The 25,839-nt window shown below is 43.6% G+C and overlaps 1 protein-coding gene across 6 annotated transcripts in view; it reads left to right on the top strand.

Annotated features, from left to right (window-relative positions):
• The window catches only part of LOC130281585 (sodium-dependent serotonin transporter-like), a 526,811-nt gene that overhangs the window by 492,244 nt on the left and 8,728 nt on the right, over nucleotides 1-25,839 (top strand). For all 6 annotated transcript variants that reach the window (XM_056528987.1, XM_056528978.1, XM_056529008.1 and 3 more), the window contains one exon: nucleotides 17,332-17,499. In XM_056528987.1, coding sequence (XP_056384962.1) covers nucleotides 17,332-17,499 — 168 coding nt within the window. The remainder of the gene's footprint in view (nucleotides 1-17,331; nucleotides 17,500-25,839) is intronic.

The raw sequence follows: 25,839 nt of genomic DNA, 5'->3' as shown, positions 1-25,839 counted from the left end.
GGTTTTTGTCTGTTTGTTTTGTTCGTTGTTTTTGTTTGTTTGTTATGGGTATACTTGTATACCGGTATCCTTTCCTATGGTGATACTTACAGGGTATGATACAGTTATGAGTGCTCCAGTGCCAGGTCATGTTGCTATATATAGGAGTGTATTATTAAGCGTTGATTATGTGACATCATTTGTAGGTTGATATCGCATAATGTCAGGGGGTTTAACTCCCCGCAAAAGAGAGGGAAGGCGTTTAATGACTTTATGAAGCTGAGACCAGATATTATATGTGTGCAAGAAACGCATTTTTCAACTACATCATACCCCAAGTTCTTCCATAAATTGTATAAGCGTTTCTATATGATTACATATGCCACTAAGAGTAGGGGTGTCCTTATACTATTGAACGATTCATTCCCATTTACAGTGGAGGAGGCGATAGTGGATGAGGAGAGCAGATATGGGATATTGTTAGGTTTATTAAATGGCAAGAGGCTGTGTGTAATTAATTCCTATGCTCCGGTTGACGGCCCCATTGACTTCTTCCATTCCATCTGTTCTAAACTTGACTCCCTGGTCTGCGATTGGTTCCTCTGGGCAGGAAATTTCAATTTTGTTGTTCATAGTTCTCTGGATCGATGACATGGTGCTCCGCTTCGCAGGTCAGGGACTCAACAAAGGAGAATACTTACCCTGTTTGAGGATTACAGCTTGGCAGATGTTTGGAGGGAACACAATGGACAGCGTACGTATTATTCACCTTCACAACACACGTATACACGGATTGATTGGGTGTTGGTCAATTCTATGTTACTCCCTAAACTCCTGTACGCTAGACATGTGCCCTGTGCATGGTCGGACCATGACATGGTCCATGCTGTTTTTAGTTTGGTAAACAAGACTGTTGTGCCCTTTAGATGGAGGTTAAATGAGTCCCTATTAACGATGCTCCATGTCAAGACACAATTAGAAGGGGAAATCACAGCTTTCTTTGCTCAGAATGGGCAGACGGATGACGCCCCTCACTGGGTATGGTTGGCTCACAAATCATTTATGAGGGGACGTATTATCTCACTTGCCACTGGGATCAAGAGGGACCATACTGCTAATGTCTTGGCATTGGAGGCTAAATTGGCTAGGCTAACATATGCCCACCAACAAACCCCGTCTCTGTATTTATATAAGGAGGTGTGTGACACCCGGGTGCAACTGGATGCCTTGCTTACCACCAGAGTGGAAAAAGCTATTCGGTGGACGCAATCTACCTATTATAGGTTTGCGAACAAGCCGGACCGTTTGCTGGCGTCAATGCTACGTAATACTACTTCCTTTAACAGAGTTCATGCGCTGCAGTTGCGCCCTGGTGTCCGCACGTCCAATCCTGACAAGATATACTCAGTGTTTCACTCATTCTATTCCTCCCTCTACTCAGCCCCTCCTTCCTCCTCTCCAACTGGATCTGCTCTTTCTCTTACTTATCTAATGTTACTCTTCCTACTCTAGAACCTGACGCCTTGGATAGCATTAATGCACCATTTACATTGCCGAGGCCATAAATAGATTAAAGAATGGTAAATCTCCCGGAACTGATGGCTTTTCGGCTGCTTATTATAAGAAGTTTTCCGCTTTTCTAGCCCCCCCCATCTCCTAGCTCTTTTTAATTCCTTACACTCCAATACCTCCCTTCCTGCTGAATTCCTTGATGCTCACATAACAGTCATCCCCAAACCCAACAGGGATCCCTTGCAACCAGCTAACTATAGACCTATTACTTTACTCAACTTGGACACTAAGTTACTCACCTCGATTTTAGCCCAGCGCTTAAACAAATTCCTCCCTGCATTGGTTCATACAGACCAGGTGGGGTTTGTTCCTGGTCGCCAGGCCCCGGATAATGTCCGTAAAATTATTGACCTCATCCATTGGTCAAACACTACAAACACACCACTGGTAGCATTAGCCTTGGATATTGAAAAGGCATTTGATAGTGTGACGTGGCCATATATGTTTGCGGTGTTGGACCGATTTGGATTTAAGGGGTCTTTCATTAACATATTGCGACACATATATTCCTCCCTGAAAGCTTATCTTAAAATACCTTCTACACAACCTGAACAACTGACTAAATATAGGGGTACGCGACAAGGTTGTGCGTTGTCACCGGCCTTGTTCGCTCTTTTGATAGAACTGCTGGCAGCCCAAATAAGTGACAACGATAACGTTCAGGGGGTGCAGGTAGGGGATAGGACCTATAAATGCAATCTTTTTGCTGACGATTTTTTGCTTACTGTCACAAAACCCCTTACTTCTCTACCTAATCTGCTGGCTATATTGGATGAGTTCGCTAGAGTATCTGGTCTACGTATAAACAAATCTAAATCGGAGGCGATGTATTGTAATGTGCCCACCCCGGTTAGACATCTGGTTACCCTGAATTATGGGTTTACGGACTCATCTAATGGCCTTCAGTACTTGGGGATTAAATTGACCAATAGCTTTTCTTCCCTATATGGTGCGAATTATGTCCCTTTGTATCGTTCCCTTAGGGCAGACCTGAAAAAATGGGATTACTCGTATATTTCTTGGGTGGGGAGGATAAATGTGATAAGGATGGTGATACTGCCGCGTATTCTACATATTTGCTTAGGTTTGGTCGTATAAATGCCCTAGGATTAACAAAACGGCTATGCATTTCCATAAGCGTCTGGGGGAGTTGTCCGTGCCGAACCTCGTTAAATATTATTATGCAGCCCGGATTGCTCAACTTGCGTTAATTAATGTTCATGGGGGGCTCCACGTTGGGTGGGTTTGGAGGAAGCGTTGGTTCGTCCTCACTCTTTGAAGGAATACTCCCCCTATCTCCTTTTTCCTGCCATCCTCGGCACTAGTTACTATGCATGCATTGTCATTGTGGCGTCAGGTTCGGTTCAAATTTCATCTTCAATCTGTCCCTTCCCCACTGCTTCCTTTCCTCTCTAATCCTTCTTTTCCCCCTGGTCTTTCTCCTTCGTCTTTTCGCTGGTGGTCAGACAATAACTTTACATGCTTACACAACTTACTAGTAGGTCGTACGTTTCCATCATTTACTATGTTGTGCCAACATCATAATGTGCCGGTTTCTGAATACTTTAGAGCCCGTCAGATTGTCTCTTTTTATGGTTCGCAGGTCTCACCGACTGTGCTTGTAGAACCTTCTTCATTTGAGAGGCATATGCTTTTTCACCACATATGCTGGGCCTGCTCTCTCTGCTATATGCCCACTTTAATGCACCCCCTAAGGATTTCAAGTTGCGATTCATGACAGATTGGGAGGCAGATTTACATACTACGCTTACATTGAGTCAGTGGAGGCATTGTTGTTCTACGATTGGTAAGGGAAGCTGGCAGGTCTCTTTAGCGGAGACGTCTCTGAAAATAATGCACCGCACATATAGAGTTCCGACTATGCTCCATCAGATATATCCCGAGGTTTCCCAATTGTGTTTTAGGGGATGTGGGGTGAGGGGGACTCTCTATCATATATGGTGGAGTTGCCCGGTGGTGGCCACCTTGTGGACCGATGTTCTTAATTTACTTGCTTCCATTGTGTCAGGAAGGGTTCCTAGCTCACCTGTGTATTGCTTATTGGGACATAAACCTACTAGAATGCCGTTAAGAGTTTTCAAGCTGGTACAATTTGTTCTCTTAGCTACACGTATCTATATTGCTTCACAGTGGAGGAAGCCGACTTTGCATTTCGCAGCAGTGGTGGGGAGGATTGATTACATTATGTTGAATGAGAAGCTTGCCGCTATAAGAGAGGATCGCACTGAACTTTTTAATAATGTCTGGGAACCTTGGATTTCATCCCCACATTGTCCAGATCTCGCTCATAGTTTTTCATTGTTATAGACTGGGTTTATGGGGGTGGAAGGAGACGACTCTACTCATCTGTATGGGATCGGGGGGAGGGACAAATGTCAACCTTTCTATTACTACCGATGCTTGATGTGTATACCTGGTAGTTGTGGAAATCACTGCAAGACTATTTGTGTGTATTTTTGATGACTGGAATACCCTGTTGTGTTCATGAGACGTACCCGTATGTTCTGTTATTTTTAGATCCATGGACCAAATGTTCTATCATTATGATACCTATGTAATGTTTTTCTCTACTATCAATAAAGCTTCTTTGTTTGATGGTTAAAAGCGCTGTGGGGGCAAGATATAAAAATAACTTCAGTTATAATAACGGGCATTAACAGGTTTATTTTCTAACATACTTCGGCCATAGACTTCAATGTTAAAAATAACGTCAGTTAATTTACCCGTTTCTTGTGACGGGCGAAAAATTAGTGCATGTCACGTTATTTCTCCCATCACAACTAACGTCCATTAGTCATGACGCGCTATAACGCGTGATAACGGGTAAACAAAAAAAAACATTGACTCAATGGTATTGTTTAACCCCTTAAGGACACAGGGTTTTTCCGTTTTTGCATTTTCATTTTTTCCTCATCACCTTCTAAAAATCATAACGCTTTCAATTTTGCACATAAAATTCCATATGATGGCTTATTTTTTGCACCACCAATTCTACTTTGCAATGACATTAGTCATTTTACAAAAAAAATCCATGGCGAAACAGAACAAAAATTCATTGTGCGACAAAATTGAAGAAAAAATAGCATTTTGTAACTTTTGGGGCTTCCGTTTCTACGCAGTCCATTTTTCGGTAAAAATGACACTTTATCTTTATTCTGTAGCTCCATGTGGTTAAAATGATACCCTACTTATATAGGTTGGATATTGTCGTACTTCGGAAAAAAATCATAACTACATGCAGGAAAATTTATACATTAAAAATTCTCATCTGGGGGGCGCATGCGCGCGGCTCATGAGGAAGGACGGAAGTAGTGTGAGCTCCGTGCCGACCGCGGTGTTCTAGCCTCTCTAAGCACCTATTTCAGGCTCCTTTGCACCGGGAACGGCTCCTTCTGCAGGGAGAATATGCCACGATCCCAGCACAAAGGTCGGAAGACGCACTCACAAAGGCTATCCCAGTCTATCCCGGATATCTTTCGAGCGACCTCGCGCTCTAAGATGGCGGCCTCCCGCAGTGACTCGCCTACTGAGAATTCTGAGGACGAGTCCCATGATGCCGCTGCTCTCTCACCTACGGCCATGTTCCAGACCATTAAGAAGCTTTTCCAGACGGAGCTTGCCAAGGCGGTTACTGACCTCTCTTCGCAGTTAAGGGATCTGGGCAAGAGGGTGGCGGACACTGAGACCCGTATTGATGACCTCGCGGAGGCTGCGCAGACTGATCGCCGCGAGATCGAGGATCACACCGAGCAGCTGCAGGCCCTCGAGCTGAAACTCGAGGACCTTGAAAACCGCTCTAGAAGGGCCAACCTCAGGATCCGCGGGCTACCAGAGGAGGTGACTGATATATCAAAGGCGATCTCTACCCTGTTCTACGCCCTTGCTCCTCAATTGGAACCAGAGATGCTCCGCTTCGATCGGATCCACAGGGCCCTGGCGCGCCCAAAGAACCCGGACTTACCTCGTGATGTGATCCTGAAACTACATTATTCCGAGGTGAGAGACACCCTACTCCAGGCGGCTAGAAACACTCCATCTCTCCCGGGGGTTCCAGAGTCGGTACGCATTTATTCTGACTTAGCTCCTTCCACTTTGGCTAAACGCCGGGACTTTCGCCCAGTGACACTTGCACTTCAGAGGGAGGGGGTCCGTTACCGATGGGGATTCCCCTTCTCCCTGGTTTTCCGGGTCAATAATCGCATGCATACTGTGCGCACCTTATCCGAAGCCAAAGAAGCGCTGAGCCTGGAGCGCATTGTGCTGTCGGAACTCCCCCCCCCCCCCCAGCCTCAACGAGCTAAACGGGTGGATCGTGTGTGGACCGCGGTCGGGGGGGGGGGCAACAATTCACCTCGGCACACGCGGGCAGCCCCGACATCTCCCCGCTGACCTGTACCCCTCACTGAGATCTCTCTATTGGGCTGGGTGACCCACTTTTCATCTGCGGGACTACCTCGTTGTTGTGTGAGACACCGGAATCCCTTCATTGCTCAAACGGATGCCTTACTTGCACCCTAGACTGGGAAGCTCTATTTTTGGAGAACTGGTATTGTTTATTAAGACTGTTGTTCCTGGGACTCATAGCACCGATAGCGATACCGTGGACGGACTATTGTGCCTCTCCATCCCTGTACACAGGGTCAGGAAGTACGGCGGGCGCTCTATTAACCCCGTTCGCCTTTCCTGTTCTGTGGACTGCCCCAAATGCAGTCCTAATGTTTTGTTTTGTTTTTTGTGTTTATTTCTTGTTTTTAGGTACAGTGCTGGTTCACTTTGCTGCAGATTGGCTGATGTGGCGGCGGCGGCGACCAGTCTAGATGCTCTTGAGTATACTGCTGTGTGGGCCGGGGGTAACGTACTACTTAGCACTCTATTCATAGTTAGTCATGGTTAAATTGCTATCACACAACGTCAGAGGACTTAACTCTCCTATGAAACGGAGGAAGGCGTTCATGGACTATACTAAACATCGTCCTGAGGTGTTATGCCTCCAGGAGACACATTTTTCCACGACTTCTACCCCCGCCTTTTACCACCGCTCCTACACTCGTTCCTATCACTCCTCCTTTCAGTCCAAATGTAGGGGAGTGATGATCCTGCTCAACAATTCCTTCCCATATACTATTGAGTTAGAATATAAGGATACAGGGGGGAGATATCTGATCCTGTTGGGTTCGCTCTATGGCAGAACTTTATGTATAGTAAATTCTTACTCCCCTACGGATAGACCTTTAACATTTTTTGGTATGTTGTGCAAGAAGTTTGGGAGCCTGGTCTTTGACGAGCTGATTTGGGCAGGTGACTTTAATATGGTTTATAATGGACGGCTCGACCGATCCTCACAGACCCCGCTTCGAAGATCTGGCTCCCAACAGAAATGGTTACATAACCTTTTTGCTACGCTCTCATTAGCTGATGTATGGAGAGAGCATAACGGGACTTCCAGGGGTTACACGTATTACTCTCCTATGCACAAAAATTATTCTAGAATTGATTGGGTGTTGACCACCACTAACATTCTACCTCATCTCCTTTATGCACGTCATATCCCATCACCCTGGTCTGATCATGACATGGTGCATGCCTCCTTCGATTTCCAGCCTCGTTCCACTTACCCATTTCGGTGGAGACTGAACGAGGCATTGCTTACCATGCCTAGAGTACAGCGTCAACTGCAGGATGATCTGACTAATTATTTTGCCTCCAATGCTGGACCCACTTCGGCACCCTCTTGGACGTGGCTGGCACACAAATCTTATATGAGGGGCCAGATCATTGCTTTGGCTAGTGGCATCAAGAGGGACCGTACTAACCAGCAGACAGCATTGGAGGCAAAATTACAAAGACTGACTTATGCACACCAACAGGACCCCTCTCCCTACCTTTTCCAGGCTTTGAGGGAGACCAGGTCGCAACTAGACGCCCTTCTCTCTACTAAAGTGGAGAAGGCAATACGATGGACTAAAGCCACTTACTATAAATTTGCCAATAAGCCTGACAGACTCTTGGCAGCAATGTTACGTAAAACGATGTCTTTTAATAGAGTCCATAGCTTACAGTTGCGACCTGGTCTCCGGACTTCGCACCCGGACAAAATTTACGATGCCTTTCACACGTACTATACACGACTTTATACTGCGACGGACGCTGACCGACCGGACCCCTCTTCTCTTTCCTCTTTCTTAGATTCTGTATCCCTTCCAACCCTTTCCCCTGACGCCAGGGAAGCTTTGAATGCTCCATTTACTCTGGAGGAGGTGCTGGGCGCTATCTCCCGTGCCAAACAGGGCAAATCTCCTGGACCGGACGGCTTTACAGCCTCCTACTATAAGAAGTTTGCTACTAGTTTAGCCCCGCATCTCTTGCACTTTAATGGCCTCCGCTCTGGTTCGGATCCTCCGAGGGAATTCCTTGACGCAATGGTGGCAGTTCTCCCCAAACCGAACAGGGACCCCTTGAGTGTAGTAAATTACCGACCTATATCGCTCCTCAATGTGGATGCCAAGCTCTTGACGTCCATCTTGGTGGCACGACTCAACCCCTACCTCCCCGGCCTAGTCCATCAGGACCAGGTAGGTTTCGTACCTGGTAGACAGGCACCTGATAACATTAGGAAAGTCCTGGACCAGGTGCACCTAGCTGAAACTTCCTCGACACCTCTGGAAGTTCTGGCCTTGCATATAGAGAAGGCATTTGATTGCGTCTATTGGGACTATCTGTTTGCCACACTCACTAGATTTGGATTTGCAGGCCCATTTATACATGTCCTTTCCAAACTATACTCTACCCCGACTGCCTATTAAAAATTGCCCACTACTGACCCACGCCCGATATCAGTGAGACGGGGGACTCGGCAGGGATGCCCACTGTCACCAGCCCTTTTTGCACTCGTGATGGAGCCGTTAGCCCAATTGATCAGGGAGCACCCTGATATTACAGGCATGACAGTGGGCACCTCGGCATATAAGGTGAACTTGTTTGCAGATGATCTCTTGTTGACACTGACTAACCCTCTTGTCTCCCTTCCCAACCTCCTCCAGGTGCTTGATGGCTTTGCCGTCCGCTCTGGCCTCCGTGTTAATGTAGTGAAGTCAGAAATAATGTACTGTGGGGTTCCCCCTCCTGTCAGACAATCTATATCACTCACTTTTCGTTTCCGTGATTCCACGGAGGGGTTACCTTATCTTGGCATAACCCTAACCCCGTCCCTGCGCTCCTTGTACAGAGCTAACTATCCCCGGGTATTCCAATCTATTAGATCAGATTTGAGTCGCTGGGCCTTTCCCTACGTGTCATGGCTGGGCAGAGTCAATGTTGTAAAAATGGTAATCTTTTTCGCTCACTGCCCATCCCCATCGTGCGTAGGGAACTGGAGGCATTACAACGCGATACATTTACTTATATCTGGGCAGGTAAGCGGTCCCGTATTTCCCGGGCACTCATGCATTATCATAAAACGGTAGGAGGTTTATCTGTACCTCACTTCCTCAAATATTATTATTCTGCGAGACTGGCCCAATTGGCGCTGGTTAATGCCGGGCCCGGGGCACCCAGGTGGACACGACTGGAGAACGCCTTACTGTCACCACTTTCCTATGAAGCCCTAATGTGGAGCACTGGTCCGGTAGCTTGTAAAGTCCCCAGCTCTGCCCGCATGGTCTTGCATTCCCTTGCACTCTGGCGTCAGGTTCGCTTTAAATTCAAACTCCAATCTCACTTTACCCCTATGAACCCTATATTTTCTAACCATCTTTTTCCTCCTGGACTCTCTCGACAGACCTTTCAATGGTGGATTGACAGGAAACTGACTAAGGTACATGACTTTATAGACAACCGTACTTTCCACACTCTCACCTCTCTGACTAACAGACTAGACTTGCCCCCCACCGAGGTGTTTAGAGCTTATCAGATTTTTTCTTTCATAAGATCTCAGGTTGCCGTATCCCAGATCCCGAAACCGACTTTCTATGAAGCTTTTATCATCTATAGGCCATAGGCGACTGGACTGCTCTCCTTGTTGTACGCCCACCTCAATGCTCCTATAGCAGATAGTAAGCTCCCGTTCATGGTGGCGTGGGAAGCTGACTTGCATATACTGTTAACACCTGCCCAATGGCATGATTGTTGCGAGACTTTGAGTAAGGGCAGTTGGCAGATTCCCCTAATGGAAACTGCATTGAAGGTATTACATCGTACATACATGGTCCCAACTCGCCTTCATGCCTTTTGTCCTGACATATCCCTGCTTTGCTTCCGAGGTTGTGGCCATCTTGGGACCATGTACGATGTGTGGTGGTCCTGCCCAGTGGTAGTGGGCTACTGGGCTGGAATTCTGGACCTCGTGGTTTCATTGCTGGGGACCCGGGCTCCCAGAACCCCTTCCTTTTGTTTGCTGGGTCTTCGGCCCCCGGGGATGTCCCACCGACAGTTCAGACTTGCACAATATATTATGATGGCAGCTCGCATTTATTTAGCATCACAATGGAAGAAACCTACACTCGATTTATTTAGGGTCATTGAGAGGGTGAACTATATTATGATTAATGAAAAATTGTCAGCGATCAGAGATGATACGGTAGAGAGGTTTAATACCCTTTGGGAACCTTGGTTGTCATCTTCATATTGTTCTCGTGTCCGTCAGTGCATGAATATGTACTGAGAGAGTTACATGTATTCTATTATTGTCTATGATATGAGACTGAGTTGCCACCGCCAACCGCCATCGATTCTACATATATGTTTGCAGTGGACTATGTATTGTATAATTCCTGCATCTGTACCTATGTTCTTGTTACGTTGGCCGTGGTAGGCCCATATGTTCTTGTCAATTTTCTGGCTATTCTGCTAGTTCCTATGTGATTCTGAATGATCATCAATAAAGCTTCACTGTTTGACTATTAAAAATTCTCATCTTCTAACCCTTATAACTTTTTTTTATTATGAGGGCTCATTTCTTGCGCCGTGTTCTGAAATTTGTATCGGTACCATTTTTGTATTGATCGGACTTTTTGATCGCTAATTATTCTTTTTTTCATGATATAAAAAGTGGCCAAAAATACGCTATGTTGGACTTTGGAATTTTTTTTGCGCGTACGCAATTGACCGTGCGGTTTAATTTACAAGATATTTTTATAGTTCGGACATTTCTGCAAGCGGCGATACCACATGTTTATTTTTATTTACACAGTTTTATTTTTTATGGGAAAATGGGGGTTATTCAAACTTTTATTAGGGAAGGGGTTAAATGACCTTTGTTAACTTTTTTTTTTCACTTTTTGTTTGCAGTGCTGTAGTTCCGATAGGGAGCTATAGCACTGCACACACTGATCTTTTACTCTGATCCCTGCAAAGCCATAGCTTTGCATGGATCAGTGAGATAGGGGCTCGATTGCTCAAGCCTTGGAGCAATCAAACGACGATCGGACGCGACAGTGCAAGGTAAGGGGATCTGAGCTGCCGGGAAGTGTTTACTTTCACTTTCAGACGCGGCGGTCAACTTTGATCGCCGCATCTGAAGGGTTAATAGCACGCGGCACAACGATCGGTGCCGCGCGCTGTTAGCCCAGGGTCCCGGCTATCATTAGCAGGCGGAACCAACCCGATGTGATGCGGGGTCACCCCTTAAGGACCCGGGCTTTTTCCGTTTTTTCATTTTCAATTTTTCCTCCCTAACTTTAAAAAATCATAACTCTTTAAAATTTTCACCTAAAATTCTATATGATGGCTTATTTTTTGCGTCACTAATTCTACTTTGTAATAACATTAGTCATTTTACCCAAAAATCTACGGTGAAACGGGAAAAAAAATCAATGTGCGACAAAATTGATGAAAAAACACTATTTTGTAAGTTTTGGGGGCTTCCATTTTTACGCAGTACATTTTTCGGCAAAAATGACACCTTATATTTATTCTGTAGGTCCATACGGTTAAAATGATACCCTACTTATATAGGTTTGATTTTGTATTACTTCAGAAAAAAAATCATGAATACATGCAGAAAAATGTATACGTTTAAAATGGTCATCTTCTGACCCCTATAACTTTTTTATTTTTCTGTGTTCAGGGCGCTATGAGGGCTAATTTTTTGCGCCGTGATCTGAAGATTTTAGCGGTACCATTTTTGTTCTGATCAGACTTTTTGATCACTTTTTATTTTTGCGCGTACGCCATTGAACATGCGGTTTAAAAAGCGGTATATTTTTATAATTCGGACATTTCCACACGCGGCGATACAACATATGTTTATTTTTATTTACACTGTGTATTTTTTATTCTTGGAAATGCCGGGTGATTCAAACTTTTATTAGGGGAAGGGATAATCGAAAGGGTTAAAGATTTTTTTACACTTTTCTTATGCAATATTATAGCTCCTATAGGGGGCTCTATAACATTGCATTAACTGATCTTTTACACTGATTGATTCATCTCCATAGGAATGGATCAATCAGTGTTTTCGGCAATTGAATGCTCAAGCTCAAGGTAAGAAGACCTCCTCCTGTGCTACAGCTGTTCGGGATGCTGCGATTATGCCGCGGCGATCCCGAACAGCTCCCTGAGCTAACCGGGCACTTTTACTTTTGTTTTAAGCTGTGCGGCTCAGCTTTGAGCGCACGGCTAAAGGGTTAATAGCGCGCGGCACCGCGATCAGTGCCGCGCACTATTAGCGGCAGGTCCCGGCTTCACTATGACGCCGGACCCGCCGCGATATGATGCGGGGTAACCGTGTGACCCCGCGTTATATCGCGGGACCCAGGACGTACCCATACATCCTGGGTCCTTAAGATGCTAACAGGTTAACGGGCGTTAATAATTATTTTCAAACATATGTTTATTAACTGGTAAACTTCATAGTGTGAAAGCAGCCACCAGCCCACCACCTTCCTGCCACTACCAGTACACCATCTCCTGCTGTCAGTCCGCCATTTCATGCTGTATGCTATAAACATCTGTCTTCCATCTCATGCTGTATGCTATTAACATCAATCAGCCACCACCTGCTGTACACGGGATACTACTAGTAACATCAATCCACCATCACCCTATTTCCAGCCATGCCTACACATACACAACCCATCATCTCCAGAAAAGGGATAATTGTTTTCATCTTTTCATACAAGAGCTATTTCTTCTTCAGTCTTCACTATTTTAGAACACCAATCCTGGATCCTGGATCTAGAGGAGCAACTGGCAACACTAAGATGCATTGACAACTTCGAGAGGAGTTTCCTGCTCACTGAGCAAGTACTCTCTGGAGTAGAGAAGGGGTAGGATAGTGGGACGGAGGTGAAGGACAGTCAGGCAGCTAGCTGGGTTACATTTAGAAAACGGGGTAGAGGGAAAAGTGTCAGGGAGGCTAGTCCTGATCTGGCACACCCCAACAAGTTTGCCTGGTTGGCAGATGAGGGGAATGCCATTTCAGAGCTAGCAGTACAGGAGGACTCTTCCACTGACTGCCAGGGGGGTGTCTGCTCCAGTAAGGAGGGAGGGAGGAGTGCAGGGCCAGCCAGACAGGTACTGGTAGTGGGGGATTCAATTATTAGGGGGACAGACAGAGCGATCTGTCACAAAGACTGGGATCGCCGAACAGTGTGTTGTCTACCTAGCGCTCGAGTTCGGCACATCGCGGATCGGGTTGAAAGGTTGCTGGAGAGGACCCAGCGGTCATGGTACATATTGGCACCAATGACAAAGTAAGAGGTAGGTGGAGTGTCCTTAAAAATGATTTCAGGTACTTAGGCCGTAAGCTTAAGGCAAGGACCTCCAGGGTAATATTTTATGAAATATTACCTGTACCATGAGCCACACCAGAGAGGCAGTGGGAGACTAGGGAGCTAAACAAGTGGCTCAGAAGCTAGTGTAGGAAGGAGGGCTTTGGGATCATGGAGAACTGGGCCGACTTTGTTCTCTGATACCGGCTCTACCGTAGGGACGGGCTGCACCTCAAAGGGGAGGGTGCAGCTGTGCTTGGGGAGAAGATGGCTAGAAGGGTTAAGGAGTGTTTAAAATATTTAAAAAGGGGTCAAAAGGTGAGCCCTGGAATTGTAGACCTGTTTGTTTAACCTCCGTTGTATGGAAATTGTTTGAGGGTTTCCTAAGGGATGCTATTTTGGAGTATCTTGATAAAAATAAATGTATGACTCCATATCAGCATGGCTTTATGAGGGATCGGTCCTGTCAAACTAACCTGATCAGCTTTTATGAGGAGGTGAGCTCCAGACTGGACCGGGGGCAATCGCTGGATGACGTATATCTGGATTTTTCCAAAGCATTTGATATGGTGCCACAGAAAAGATTGGTGCATAAAATGAGAAAGATGGGGCTGGGGGACGGTGTGTGCAAGTGGTTAAGTAACTGGCTCAGTGACAGGAAACAGGGTGGTTATAAATGGTACTTCTGATTGGGTGACTGTTACTAGTGGGGTACTACAGGGGTCAGTCTTGGGTCCTGTTCAATTTAATATATTCATTAATGACCTTGTAGAGGGGTTGAATAGTAAAGTAGCAATCTTTGCACATGATACTAAACTCTGTAAGCATTAAATACTATAGAGGACAGTGCACTGTTACAAATGAATCTGGATAGGTTGGAGGTTTGGGCTGTGAAGTGGCAGATGAGGTTCAACACTGATAAATATAAGGTTATGCACATGGGGAAGAAATAACCGGGCTGGGATTATGTATTAAATGGGAGAACACTTGGGACGTCTAAAGTGGTAAGGGACTTGAGTCTTAATTAACAGTAAATTTAGCTGTAGTGACCAGTGTCGGGCAGCTGCTGCCAAGGCAAATAAAATCATGGGGTGCATCAAAAGGGACATAGATGCCCACGGCAAGAAAATAATTCTACCACTGTACAAATCACTAGTCAGACCACACATAGAATACTGTGTACAGTACTGGGCACCAGTGTACAAGAAAGATATAGTGGAGCTATAACGGGGAGGTGTGTGCAGTCTCAGCCAATCAGACACTGAACCTCTCTGCTGCTCAGAGCAGGAGGGTGGAGGCTGGCAGAGGAGAGCTGCAAAGATGGCAAAGAATATCAAGTAGTCAAAGAAGACAACAGAGGCCACATGAGCCATGCATATCAGGCAGGATGGTTTACAGGGAACATATCCAGGTAATGTGGTGGCTTTGGAGCTATATGTGTGTATGTATATATATATATATATATATATATATATATATATAGATAGATAGATAGATAGATAGATAGATAGAAGAACATGGAGACAAAAAGGAAGTGCGCACCTAGTGCAGATCAATGGATAAAAGCAGTAACTAATGATAGAGAAGGCTCCTTACCAGACAGGGTTACGCTAAGAGCATAACACCTGAATGCACGTGTATAAACAGAGAATCCACAGCCTCCTCGCCCCTCCGGCATCCAGGCAAGAACCGGCCGGTATAGTGCAAAGCAATAAACCCAACGAATCAGGTGTAAAAAGATTGGGACTTCTCAGGCGCTGGATCTTGTTGACAAACTTGGTCTTTAAAAGTGAAAAAGGGTGATGCAACGCACAGAAAATATAGCGTTTCCAGCCCGAACCGGGCTCTTCCTCAGGCATAAATATACAGAACAAAATTGCGGTTTAATAGACATGGAGTAAAACAACATCCGGGTCACCAGGAACCGAACCGGGACCGGAACAGCATAATCACTAATAAAAAATCACTAAAATACAATGTAAAAACACACAATATAATAGAACAAAAAGCATGCTTATTGATACAAATACAATATATCATTTCAATCGTACATATAGCCTCATATCAATAACTAGTTGCAGCACTGCAGGTCGTACCTGCAGCGCTGCAACTAGTTATTGATATGAGGCTATACGTACGATGTAAATATACTCCATGTCTTTTAAAATTTTGTTCTGTATATTTATGCCTGTGGAAGAGCCCGGTTCAGGCTGGAAACGCTATATTTTCTGAGCGTTGCATCCCCCTTTTTCACTATTAAAGACCAAGATCCAGCGCCTGAGAAGTCCCAATCTTTTTACACCCGATTCGTTGGGTTTATTGCTTTATATATATAAGCATTTCTCCACTTGGAAATAGCACCCAACACAAGGTCCAGCTTAAAGTGCAAGCTACACGGTCTTTATTGCATCATGATATACAATGCAACGTTTCGGCTGACAAGCCTTTTTCAAGCATGCTTGAAAAAGGCTTGTCAGCCGAAACATCGCATTGTATATCATGATGCAATAAAGACCGTGTAGCTTGCACTTTAAGCTGGACCTCGTGTCGGGTGCTGTTTCCAAGTGGAGAAATGCTTATGTGGATCCAGTTTTGGCACACTGGGGGTTACGTTGCACCACACCTGCGCCATCCTGTGCTGAAGTTTCCATAGGGACATATATACACACACACACACACACACACACACATGGAGTACCCCTTTAACAGTTATTAACTCCCAGAATACCCCCCCCCCCCCAAAAAAAAAAAAAAAATTTGTTGCCACATACATGTTATGGTAAAATGCAAGGTCTTGTTAGTACAATTGGTTGTGCAAAATATAAGCCTTCACAGGGCTCTGTGGATTGAATAATAAAATAGTTATTGTTCTTAGAAGGTAAGGAGGAAAATAATAAAATTCATTAAGAGGAAAATAGGCTGGGTCCTTAAGGCCAAATGGGCAGTGTCCTTAGCCTCCCTGGCGGTATGATTCTGTCTGGAAATTTGTACCAAAAGCGGTACAATTTTTGCATTGAATTTCACATCTCCCGCCGCCCATTTCACATCTCCCCCGTCACATTCCCCCTCCCTTGTCGCATTCCCCCCCCCCTTTATCACATTCTCCTCCCCCTTGTCACATCCCCCCCTTGTCACATTCTGCCCCCTCCTTGTCACATTCTTCCCCCATTGTCACATCCCCCCCCTTGTTACATTCTCCCCCCTCCATGTTACATTCCCCTCCCCCCTGTCACACCCCCCCCTTGTCACATTCTTCCCCCCTTGTCACATCCCTCCCTTCATGTCACACCCCCCCCCCCCTGTTACATTCCCCCCTCTGTCACATTCATCCCCCCTTCTCACCTTTGTCACCTTGTCTTGTCCTGCAGCAGCATACACTGGGTTTGCCGGGCAGATTTCAAACCTAGTGTATTTGCTGCAGAACAAGTCCTTTCCCCTTCAGCCAATCACTGGCTTTACACCACTGCGGCCTGTGATTGGCTGAAAAGGGAAAGGTCCTGCAAGATGAATAGTGAAGTGAGCAGGGACCAGAGCACACGGATGGGAACGGCATCTGCAGGGACCAGGATTTGGTAAGCAAAAGTTTTTTTTATTTTACTACTTTTTCCTTTTACACTTAGCTCAGTGTTTTTTTAACAGGGTGCCTCCAGCTGTTGTGAAACTACTACTCCCAGCATGCCCAGACAGCCTTTGGCTGTTCGGGTATGCTGAGAGTTGTAGTTTTGCAACAGCTGGAGGCCCCCTGGTAGGGAAACACTGACTTTAAGTATTTTTCTTTACCTGCTCTGGCCGGCCCCCGCCACGGGAGCTGACCTGAGCAGTTAATCGCATGTTTTCCTGGGGGCCGTATCGCTATATCGCACTGCTTTTGCGATATATCGTGCAGCCCGGCCGGGAACTCTGCAATTCTACCCCAAGTGTGACTCGGGGTTACCGATCCTGGCAGGGAAAATTAACCCCGAGTCACGCTCGGGATAACCGCTCAGGAGGTTAAGGGTTTAATCTACTAAGACCATATTATATTTTCATATTAGTTGTCTTTTTCTTTCAGTTTATCATTGTAAGCTCATTTATGGATCAACCACCTCTGATGTTATTTGACTACAAATATCCTGAATGGACCATTTCAGTTGGATACCTAGTTGGGGCATCATCCTTTATCTGGATTCCAGTATACATGGTTTATAAACTAGTATGGACTCCAGGATCCCTCAAACAGGTAAGCATTTGTAATATAAATTTTTTCTTTATTATCAGTTCCTGTTAAGCTACATTCACACTACAGAATCTCTGCCCAGAAATAATTAGGCGGAGATTCCATCAGTGGCAGGCGTTGCTGAACTCCTTTGGTGCTAGAACTGTGCTGACGTTTCTTCACCATTGACACCAAAGCAGTCCGTGCAGATTTCTATACAAAGAATGAACATGTTCATTCTTTTGGCAAATTACGGAATTTGGATTCCTGTTGCCGAATTTTCATAAACAGAGCCAAATAGGTAAATATCTTGATCTAGTATAGTCACGGGCAAAAAAAAAAAAAAAAAAAAAAAAAAAAAGTATACCGTCTATGAATTCTTTGATTTTACGCATTAGGTGTAACAATCTTGGGGGCCACTTGCTCACAGGAAGTCATCTCTTGAAGGCTGGCACACCAAAAACTTCAGTCCAACACAACTGAGTCCAGTTTTGAAACTGGCCACAACTAGTTTATTCCATAATCCACATCAAACAGTGCTCACAATAATACAAAAGAAAAAAAAACCTGGCTGTTTAAAGTCTACCTAAACATCACTAACAGCTTTGCTAACTACCTGTTTCTGAGCTTAGTACTCAATATCACAAATATAACGTTTGACAGACCAGACCTGGATTCTTTCTGTAGCTCCCACAGGCCTAGTGTTGCTTGTCATTTCTAATGTTGGTTGCCATCACTGAAAGACCAAACCTCTAGAGGTCTCTCAGATGCTTCTTACTTAGCCTAATCAGCTCCAGGCCAGTGTAGACTACATAAACTGTGAGCTGCCACTTATTCCACTGAACTGCATTTTACACTCCAGTGGCATGAAGCTGCCTCCTCAAGATTCACACTGTCACACATAACATTATTTAAAAAAAATATGGTTCTTAGAAGGTCTTTAACCCCTTAAAGGGGTGCTCCACTGGCCATCGTTCAGAACATTTTGTTCCAAACGCTGTGTGCACGTTGTAGGGGTCGGCCACACCCCCTTGTGATGCCAATCCACGTCCCCTCAATGCAAGTCTATGGGAGGGGTCATGGCGGCCGTCACGCCCTCTCCCATAAACTTGCATTGAGTGTGTAGTGACGTCACGAGGGGGCGTGGGCAACCCCCGCAAAGAGCACACAGTGTTTGGAACTAAATGTTCTGAACACTGGCCAGTGGAGCACCCCTTTAAGGATCGGGCCATTTTTCATTTTTGCACTTTCGTTATTTCCTCCTCACCTTCTAAAAATCATAACACTTTCAATTTTCCACCTACAGACCCATATGAGGGCTTGTTTTTTGCGTCACAAACTTTACTTTGTGATGACATCAATCATTTTACCACAAAATCTATGGCGAAACCAGAAAAAAAAAATTGTTGGGCAAAACTAAAAAACTTTTCTAACTTTTGAGGGCTTCCAGTTTCCACACAATGCAGTTTTTCAGTAAAAATGACACCTTATCTTTATTTTGTAGGTCCATTCGGTTACAAATATACCTAAGTTAAACAGGTTTTATTTTACTACCTAAAAAATATTATAATTAGTATGTATAAAATTGTCGTCTTTTGACCCCTACAACTTTAAAATTTTTCCGTACACGGGGCTGTATGAGGGCTCATTTTTTGTGACTTGACCTTCAGTTTTTATCTGCACCCTTTTTATTTTGATGGGTCTTTTTGATCGCTTTTTATACTTTTTTTAGGGTATACAAAGTGAGCAGAAATATAGTCATGGCCGTAAATGTTGGCACCCCTGAAATTTTTCAAGAAAATTAAGTACCGGTATTTCTCACAGAAAAGGATTGCAGTAACACATGTTTTGCTAAACACATGTTTATTCCCTTTGTGAGTATTGGAACTAAACCAAAAAGGGAGGAAGAAAAGCAAATTAGACAAAATGTCACACCTAACTCCAAAAATGGGCTGGACAAAATTATTGTCACCTTTAATAATATAATATTTGGTTCCACACCCTTTGGAAAAAAATAACTGAAATCAGTCGCTTCCTATGACCATCAATAAGCTTCTTACACCTCTTGAGCCGGAATGTTGGACCACTCTTCCTTTGCAAACTGCTCCAGGTCTCTCTTATTGGAAGGGCGCCTTTTCCCAACAGCAATTTTAAGATCTCTCCACAGGTGTTCAATGGGATTTAGATCTGGACTCATTGCTGGCCACTTCAGAACTCTCCAGCACTTTGTTGCCATCCATTTCTTGGTGCTTTTTGACGTATGTTTGGAGTCATTTTCCTGCTGGAAGACCCAAGATCTCGGATGCAAACCCAGCTTTCTGACACTGGGCTGTACAGTGCGACCCAAAATCCATTGGTAATCCTCAGATTTCATGATGCCTTGCACACATTCAAGGCACCCAGTGCCAGAGGCAGCAAAACAACCCCAAAACATAATTGAACATCCACCATATTTCACTGTAGGTACTGTGTTATTTTCTTTGTAGGTCTCATTCCATTTTTGGTAAAAAGTAAAATGATGTGCTTTACCAAAAAGCTCTATCTTGGTCTCATCTGTCCACAAGACGTTTTCCCAGAAGGATTTTGGCTTACTCAAGTTCATTTTGGCAAAATGTAGTCTTGCTTTTTTAGGTCTCTGTGTCAGCAGTGGGGTCCTCCTGGGTCTCCTGCCATAGCGTTTAATTTCATTTAAATGTCGACGGATAGTTCACACTGTCACTGATGCTCCCTGAGTCTGCAGGACAGCTTGAATATCTTTGGAACTTGATAGGAGCTGCTTATCCACCATCCGGACTATACTGCGTTAACAACTTTCATCAGTTTTTCTCTTCCGTCCACGCCCAGGGATATTAGTTACAGTGCCATGGGTTGCAAACTTCTTGATAATGTTGTGCACTGTGGACAAAGGCAAATCTAGATCTCTGGAGATGGACTTGTAACCTTGAGATTGTTGATATTTTTCCACGATTTTGGTTCTCAAGTCCTCAGACAGTTCTCTTCTCCTCTTTCTGTTGTCCATGCTTAGTGTGGCACACACAGACACACAATGCAAAGACTAAGTGAACTTCTCACCTTTTTATCTACTTTCAGGTGTGATTTTTATATTGCCCACACCTGTAACTTGCCCCAGGTGAGTTTAAAGGAGTATCACATGCTTGAAACAATCTAATTTTTCCACAATTTTGAAAGGGTGCCAATAATTTTGTCCAGCCCATTTTGGAGTTTGGTTTAACATTATGTCCAATTTGCTTTTTTTCCCTCCTTTTTTGGTTTAGTCCCAATACATTCAAAGGGAATAAACGTGTAGAGCAAAACATGTTACTACAATCCTTTTCTGTGACAAATACTTCATATTTCAAGCTTAATATGGACGGGGTTAATGGTTGTTTATTTTAATTTTTTTACACTTTATTAGTCCCCTTAGAGGACTTTTAGGGTATGTTCACACTACGGAGTTTGAACGGAATCTCCACTCGCAGAATTCCATTCTGGCAGCCACTGTACACTTTACAGTAAAAATTACATGTTTTCTTTATTCTCTGGGTCAATTCAATTAAAATGATACCCATGATTATTTACTTTTCTATTATTGTACTGCTTTAAGAAAATCTCAAACTTTTTTTTTATTTTTTTTTACAAAATAACTTTTAAAACTGCCCTATTTTGACCACCTCTCACTCTCTTTTCCGTATACGGGGAGGTGTGAGGTTTATACATTTTTTTTGCAATGTGATGTGACCAAAAAGCTGATATTTTGGACTTTTATTTTTTACATTTACGCCGTTCACTGTATGGGATCATTAACATTATATCTTTATAGTTCGGACATTTATGCATGCGGCAATACCAAATATGTTTATTATTTTTCATTTTTTTATGCTATTATTAAAATGGGGAAAAGGGGTGATTTAACCCCTTAAAGACTCACGCCATTTGGGCCTTAAGGACTGAGACAATTTTATTTTTACGTTTTCGTTTTTTCCTCCTTGCCTTCAAAAAATCATAACTTTTATATTTTCATCCACAGACTAGTATGAGGGCTTGTTTTTTGCGCGACCAGTTGTCTGTTGTAATGCCATCACTCACTTTACCATAAAATGTATGGCGCATCAAAATAAATACTATTTGTGTGGGGAAATTAAAAAGAAAACTGCAATTTTGCTAATTTTGGAAGGTTTAGTTTTCACGCCGTACAATTTACAGTAAAAATGACGTGTTCTTTATTCTTTGGGTCAATACGATTAAAATGATACCCATGATAACATACTTTTCTATTACTGTTGTGCTTAAAAAAAAAATCGCAAACTTTTTAACCAAATTAATACGTTTAAAATCCCCCATTTTGAAGACCTATAACTTTTTCATTTTTCCGTATAAGCGGCGGTATGAGGGCTAATTTTTTGCGCCATGATCTGTTCTTTTTATTGATACCATATTTGCTTATATAAAACTTTTAATACAATTTTTATTAATTTCTTTTGGAATAAAATGTTATAAAAAAGCAGCTGTTTTGGAATTTTTTTTTTTTCACGTTCACGCCGTTCACCGTACGGTATCAATAACATTTTATTTAAATAGTTTGGATATTTACTCATGTGGCGATATCAAATATGTATCTAAAATAATTTTTTTTACACTTTTTGGGGGTGAAATAGAAAAATTGGACAATTTATGTTTTTATTTTATTTTAACTTTTTTTTTTACACTTTAATAGTCCCCATAGGGGACTATTTATAGCAATCATTTGATTGCTAATACTGTTCGGTGCTATGCATAGGACATAGCACTGATCAGTATTATTGGTCATCTTCTGCTCTGGTCTGCTCGATCGCAGACCAGAGCAGAAGACCCGTGGAAGGCAGCAGAGGCAGGTGAGGGGACCTCCGTCTGCCGTTCTGGAAGATTGGATCACTGCGGCAACGCTGCGGGTGATCCGATCATCCATTTTAGTGACCGTAATGCTGCAGATGCCGTGACCTGTATTGATCATGGCGTCTGAGGGGTTAATGGTGGACATCCGCGGGATCAGTGGATGTACGCCATTACCGGCGGGTCCCTGGCTGCTATCAGCAGCCGGGACCTGCCGAGCATGACCCGAGCATCGCTCCGATGCTTGCGTTTACATCCGGTGTCGTTAAGGGGTTAAATATTTATTGGGGAGGGGCTTTTTCACATTTTTTTCCCCACTTTTATTTAACCCCTTAAGGACTTAACCCCATTTGGACCTTAAGGACAATTTTATTTTTACGCTTTCGTTTTTTCCTCCTCCCCTTCAAAAAATCATAACTCTTTTATATTTTCATCCACAGACTAGTATGATGGCTTGTTTTTTGCGCGACCAGTTGTCTGTTGTAATGCAATCACTCACTTTACCATAAAATGTATGGCGCAACCCAAAAAAATACTATTTGTGTGGGGAAATTAAAAAGAAAACCGCAATTTTGCAAATTTTGGAAGGTTTTGTTTTCACGCGGTACAATTTATGGTGAAAATGACGTGTGTTCTTTATTCTTTGGGTCAATACAATTAAAATGATACCCATGATTATACACTTTTTTATTACTGTTGCGCTTAAAAAAAATCGCAAACTTTTTACCCAAATTAGTATGTTTAAAATCCCACTATTTTGAAGACCTATAACTTTTTCATTATTCGTATAAGCGGCGGTATGAGGGCTCATTTTTTGCGCCGTGATCTGTACTTTTTATTAATACCATATTTGCTTATACAAAACTTTTATTACATTTTTTATAAATTTTTTTGGGAATAAAATGTTATAAAAAAAAGCAGCTATTTTGGACTTTTTTTTTTCTTTTTTTACGTTCACCGTACGGGATCATTTACATTTTATTTTAATAGTACGGATATTTACGCATGCGGCGATACCAAATATGTATATAAAATAATTTTTTACACTTTTTGGAGGTAAAATAGTGAAAATGGGACAATTTACGTTTTTATTGGGAGAGGGGGTTTTTTACTTTATTTTTTTTTTACTTTTTTTGCTTTTATTTTTACACTCTTATAGTCCCCATAGGGGACTATTTATAGCAACCATTCGATTGCTAATCCTGTTCAGTGCTATGTATAGGACATAGAACTGATCAGCATTATCGTTCATCTTCTGCTCTGGTCTGCGGGAAGGCAGATCAGAGCAGAAGACTCCCGGAAGACAGCGGAGGCAGGTGAGGGGACCTCACAGCATCTGAGGGGTTAATGGCGGACATCCGCGGGATTGCGGGTGTCTGCCATTACCGGCGGGTCCCTGGCTGCGATCCACAGCTGGGACCTGCCGCGCATGATGCCGGCATCGCTTCGATGCCCGCGGTTATGCTCCGGACGTAAATGTACATTCTGGTGCGTTAAGTACCACATCACCAGGACGTACATTTACGTCCTGCGTCGTTAAGGGGTTAAACTTTTTTCTTTACACTTTAGTCCCCGTAGGGGACTATCTATAACAATCGTTAGATTGTTAATACTGTTCATGGGACCTGCCATGCATGAAGCGAGCGCAGCTCCTGCGCTCGCTTCATAGTCGTGCCGTAAATGTACGGCACTGTGCGCGAAGTACCTCGCTGCAGCGCCGTACATTTACGTCGCATGTCCTTAAGGGGTTAGAAAAATTTCAATCACCCCCTTTTCCCATTTTTCAAATAATTTTTTTTTGGGTGATCGCTGTGTGTGGAACTGTCTGAACCAATAAAACATACACCCTGTTCCAAATTATTATGCAAATTCTATTTAAGTGTCACAAAGATTAAATATTTAGTTTTTCTGTTTAACTCCTGGATGACATTGTGACTCAGGGCTCTTTTGATCACTGAAAACAATCTCGGACACCTGTTATAATTATATTGCCAGGTGAGCCCAATTTAAGGAAAGACTACTAAAGGTGGGTGTTCCACATTATTAAGCAGAGCACCATTTCCAAGCAATATGGGGAAGAAAAAGGATCTCTCTGCTGCCGAACAGAGTTAAATAGTTCAAAGCTTTGGACAAGGTATGAAAACATTAGATATTTCATGAAAACTTAAGCGTGATCATCGCACTATTAAGAGATTTGTGACTGATTCAGAGCACAGACAGGTTTGTACAGATAAAGGCACACTGAGGAAGATTTCTGCCAGATCCATGCATCGGATCAAGAGAGCCATTACATACAGTGGGGCAAAAAAGTATTTAGTCAACCACCAATTCAGCAAGTTCTCCCATTTAAAGGGGTTGTGCGCTGCCCTGACTTTCGGAGCTCCACTCACAGCGTCAGGAAGTTCATTACTCCGAACGCTGTGTGCGGGCTTCCGTGTTCGCGGCCGCCGGGCGTGACGTCACGCCCGGCCCCTCGTGATGTCTCGCCCACCCCCTCGTGACGTCTAGTCCGCCCCCTCAACGAAAGTCTATGGGAAGGGGGAGCGACCGCTGTCACGCCCCCTTCCCATAGACTATGGTAGAGGGGGCGGGCGTGACGTCACAAGGGGGCGGGCGAGACGTCACGAGGGGCCGCTGCGAACACAGAAGCCCGCACACAGCGTTCGGAGTAATGAGCTTCCGGATGCTGTGAGCGGAGCTCCGAAAGTCAGGGCAGCGCACAAGCCCTTTAAAAAGATGAGAGAGGCCTGTAATTCTCATCATAGGTATACCTCAACTATGAGATGCATAATGAGAAAAAAAATCCATAAAATCACATTGTCTGATTTTTAAAGAATTTATTTGCAAATTATGGTGGAAAATAAGTATTTGGTCACCTACAAACAAGCAACATTTCTGGCTCTCACAGACCTGTAACTTCTTCTTTAACCCCTTAAGGACATTTTTCCTTAAGGCGTTTTTCCATTCTTGCACTTTTGTTTTTTCCTCCTTACCTTTTAAAAATCATAACCCTTTCAATATTGCACCTAAAAATCCATATGATGGGTTATTTTTTGTGCCACCAATTCTACTTCATAATGACATCAGTCATTTTACCCAAAAATCTATTGCAAAACAAAAAAAAATCATTGTGCGACAAAATTGAAGAAAAAACGCAGTTTTATAACTTTTGGGGGCTTCCGTTTCTACGCAGTAAATTTTTTGGTAAAAATTACACCTTATCTTTATTCTGTAGGTCCATATGATTAAAATGATACCCTACTTATATAGGTTTAATTTTGTCTTTCTTCTGGAAAAAAATCATAACTACTGTGAGGAACCGTCCTCGGGGATAGCTCTGGGATCATCCTGGTCACGGCCACGGGACACGTTTCCTCACAATAACTCTCCAGACAACAGTTCAGCATGCCAGTCTGGCTCCTCGCCAGCTTTATTTACACAGGTTGCAGGTAAAACAAAACATAAAACAGGAACAAAATAAAGTCCTAGACTGTC

The sequence above is a fragment of the Hyla sarda genome, chromosome 1, assembly GCF_029499605.1.
Source record: "Hyla sarda isolate aHylSar1 chromosome 1, aHylSar1.hap1, whole genome shotgun sequence".
NCBI classification, from domain to species: domain Eukaryota; kingdom Metazoa; phylum Chordata; class Amphibia; order Anura; family Hylidae; genus Hyla; species Hyla sarda.
The sequence above is the reverse complement of the archived record's forward strand: the minus strand, read 5'-3'. Positions and strand labels throughout refer to the sequence as shown.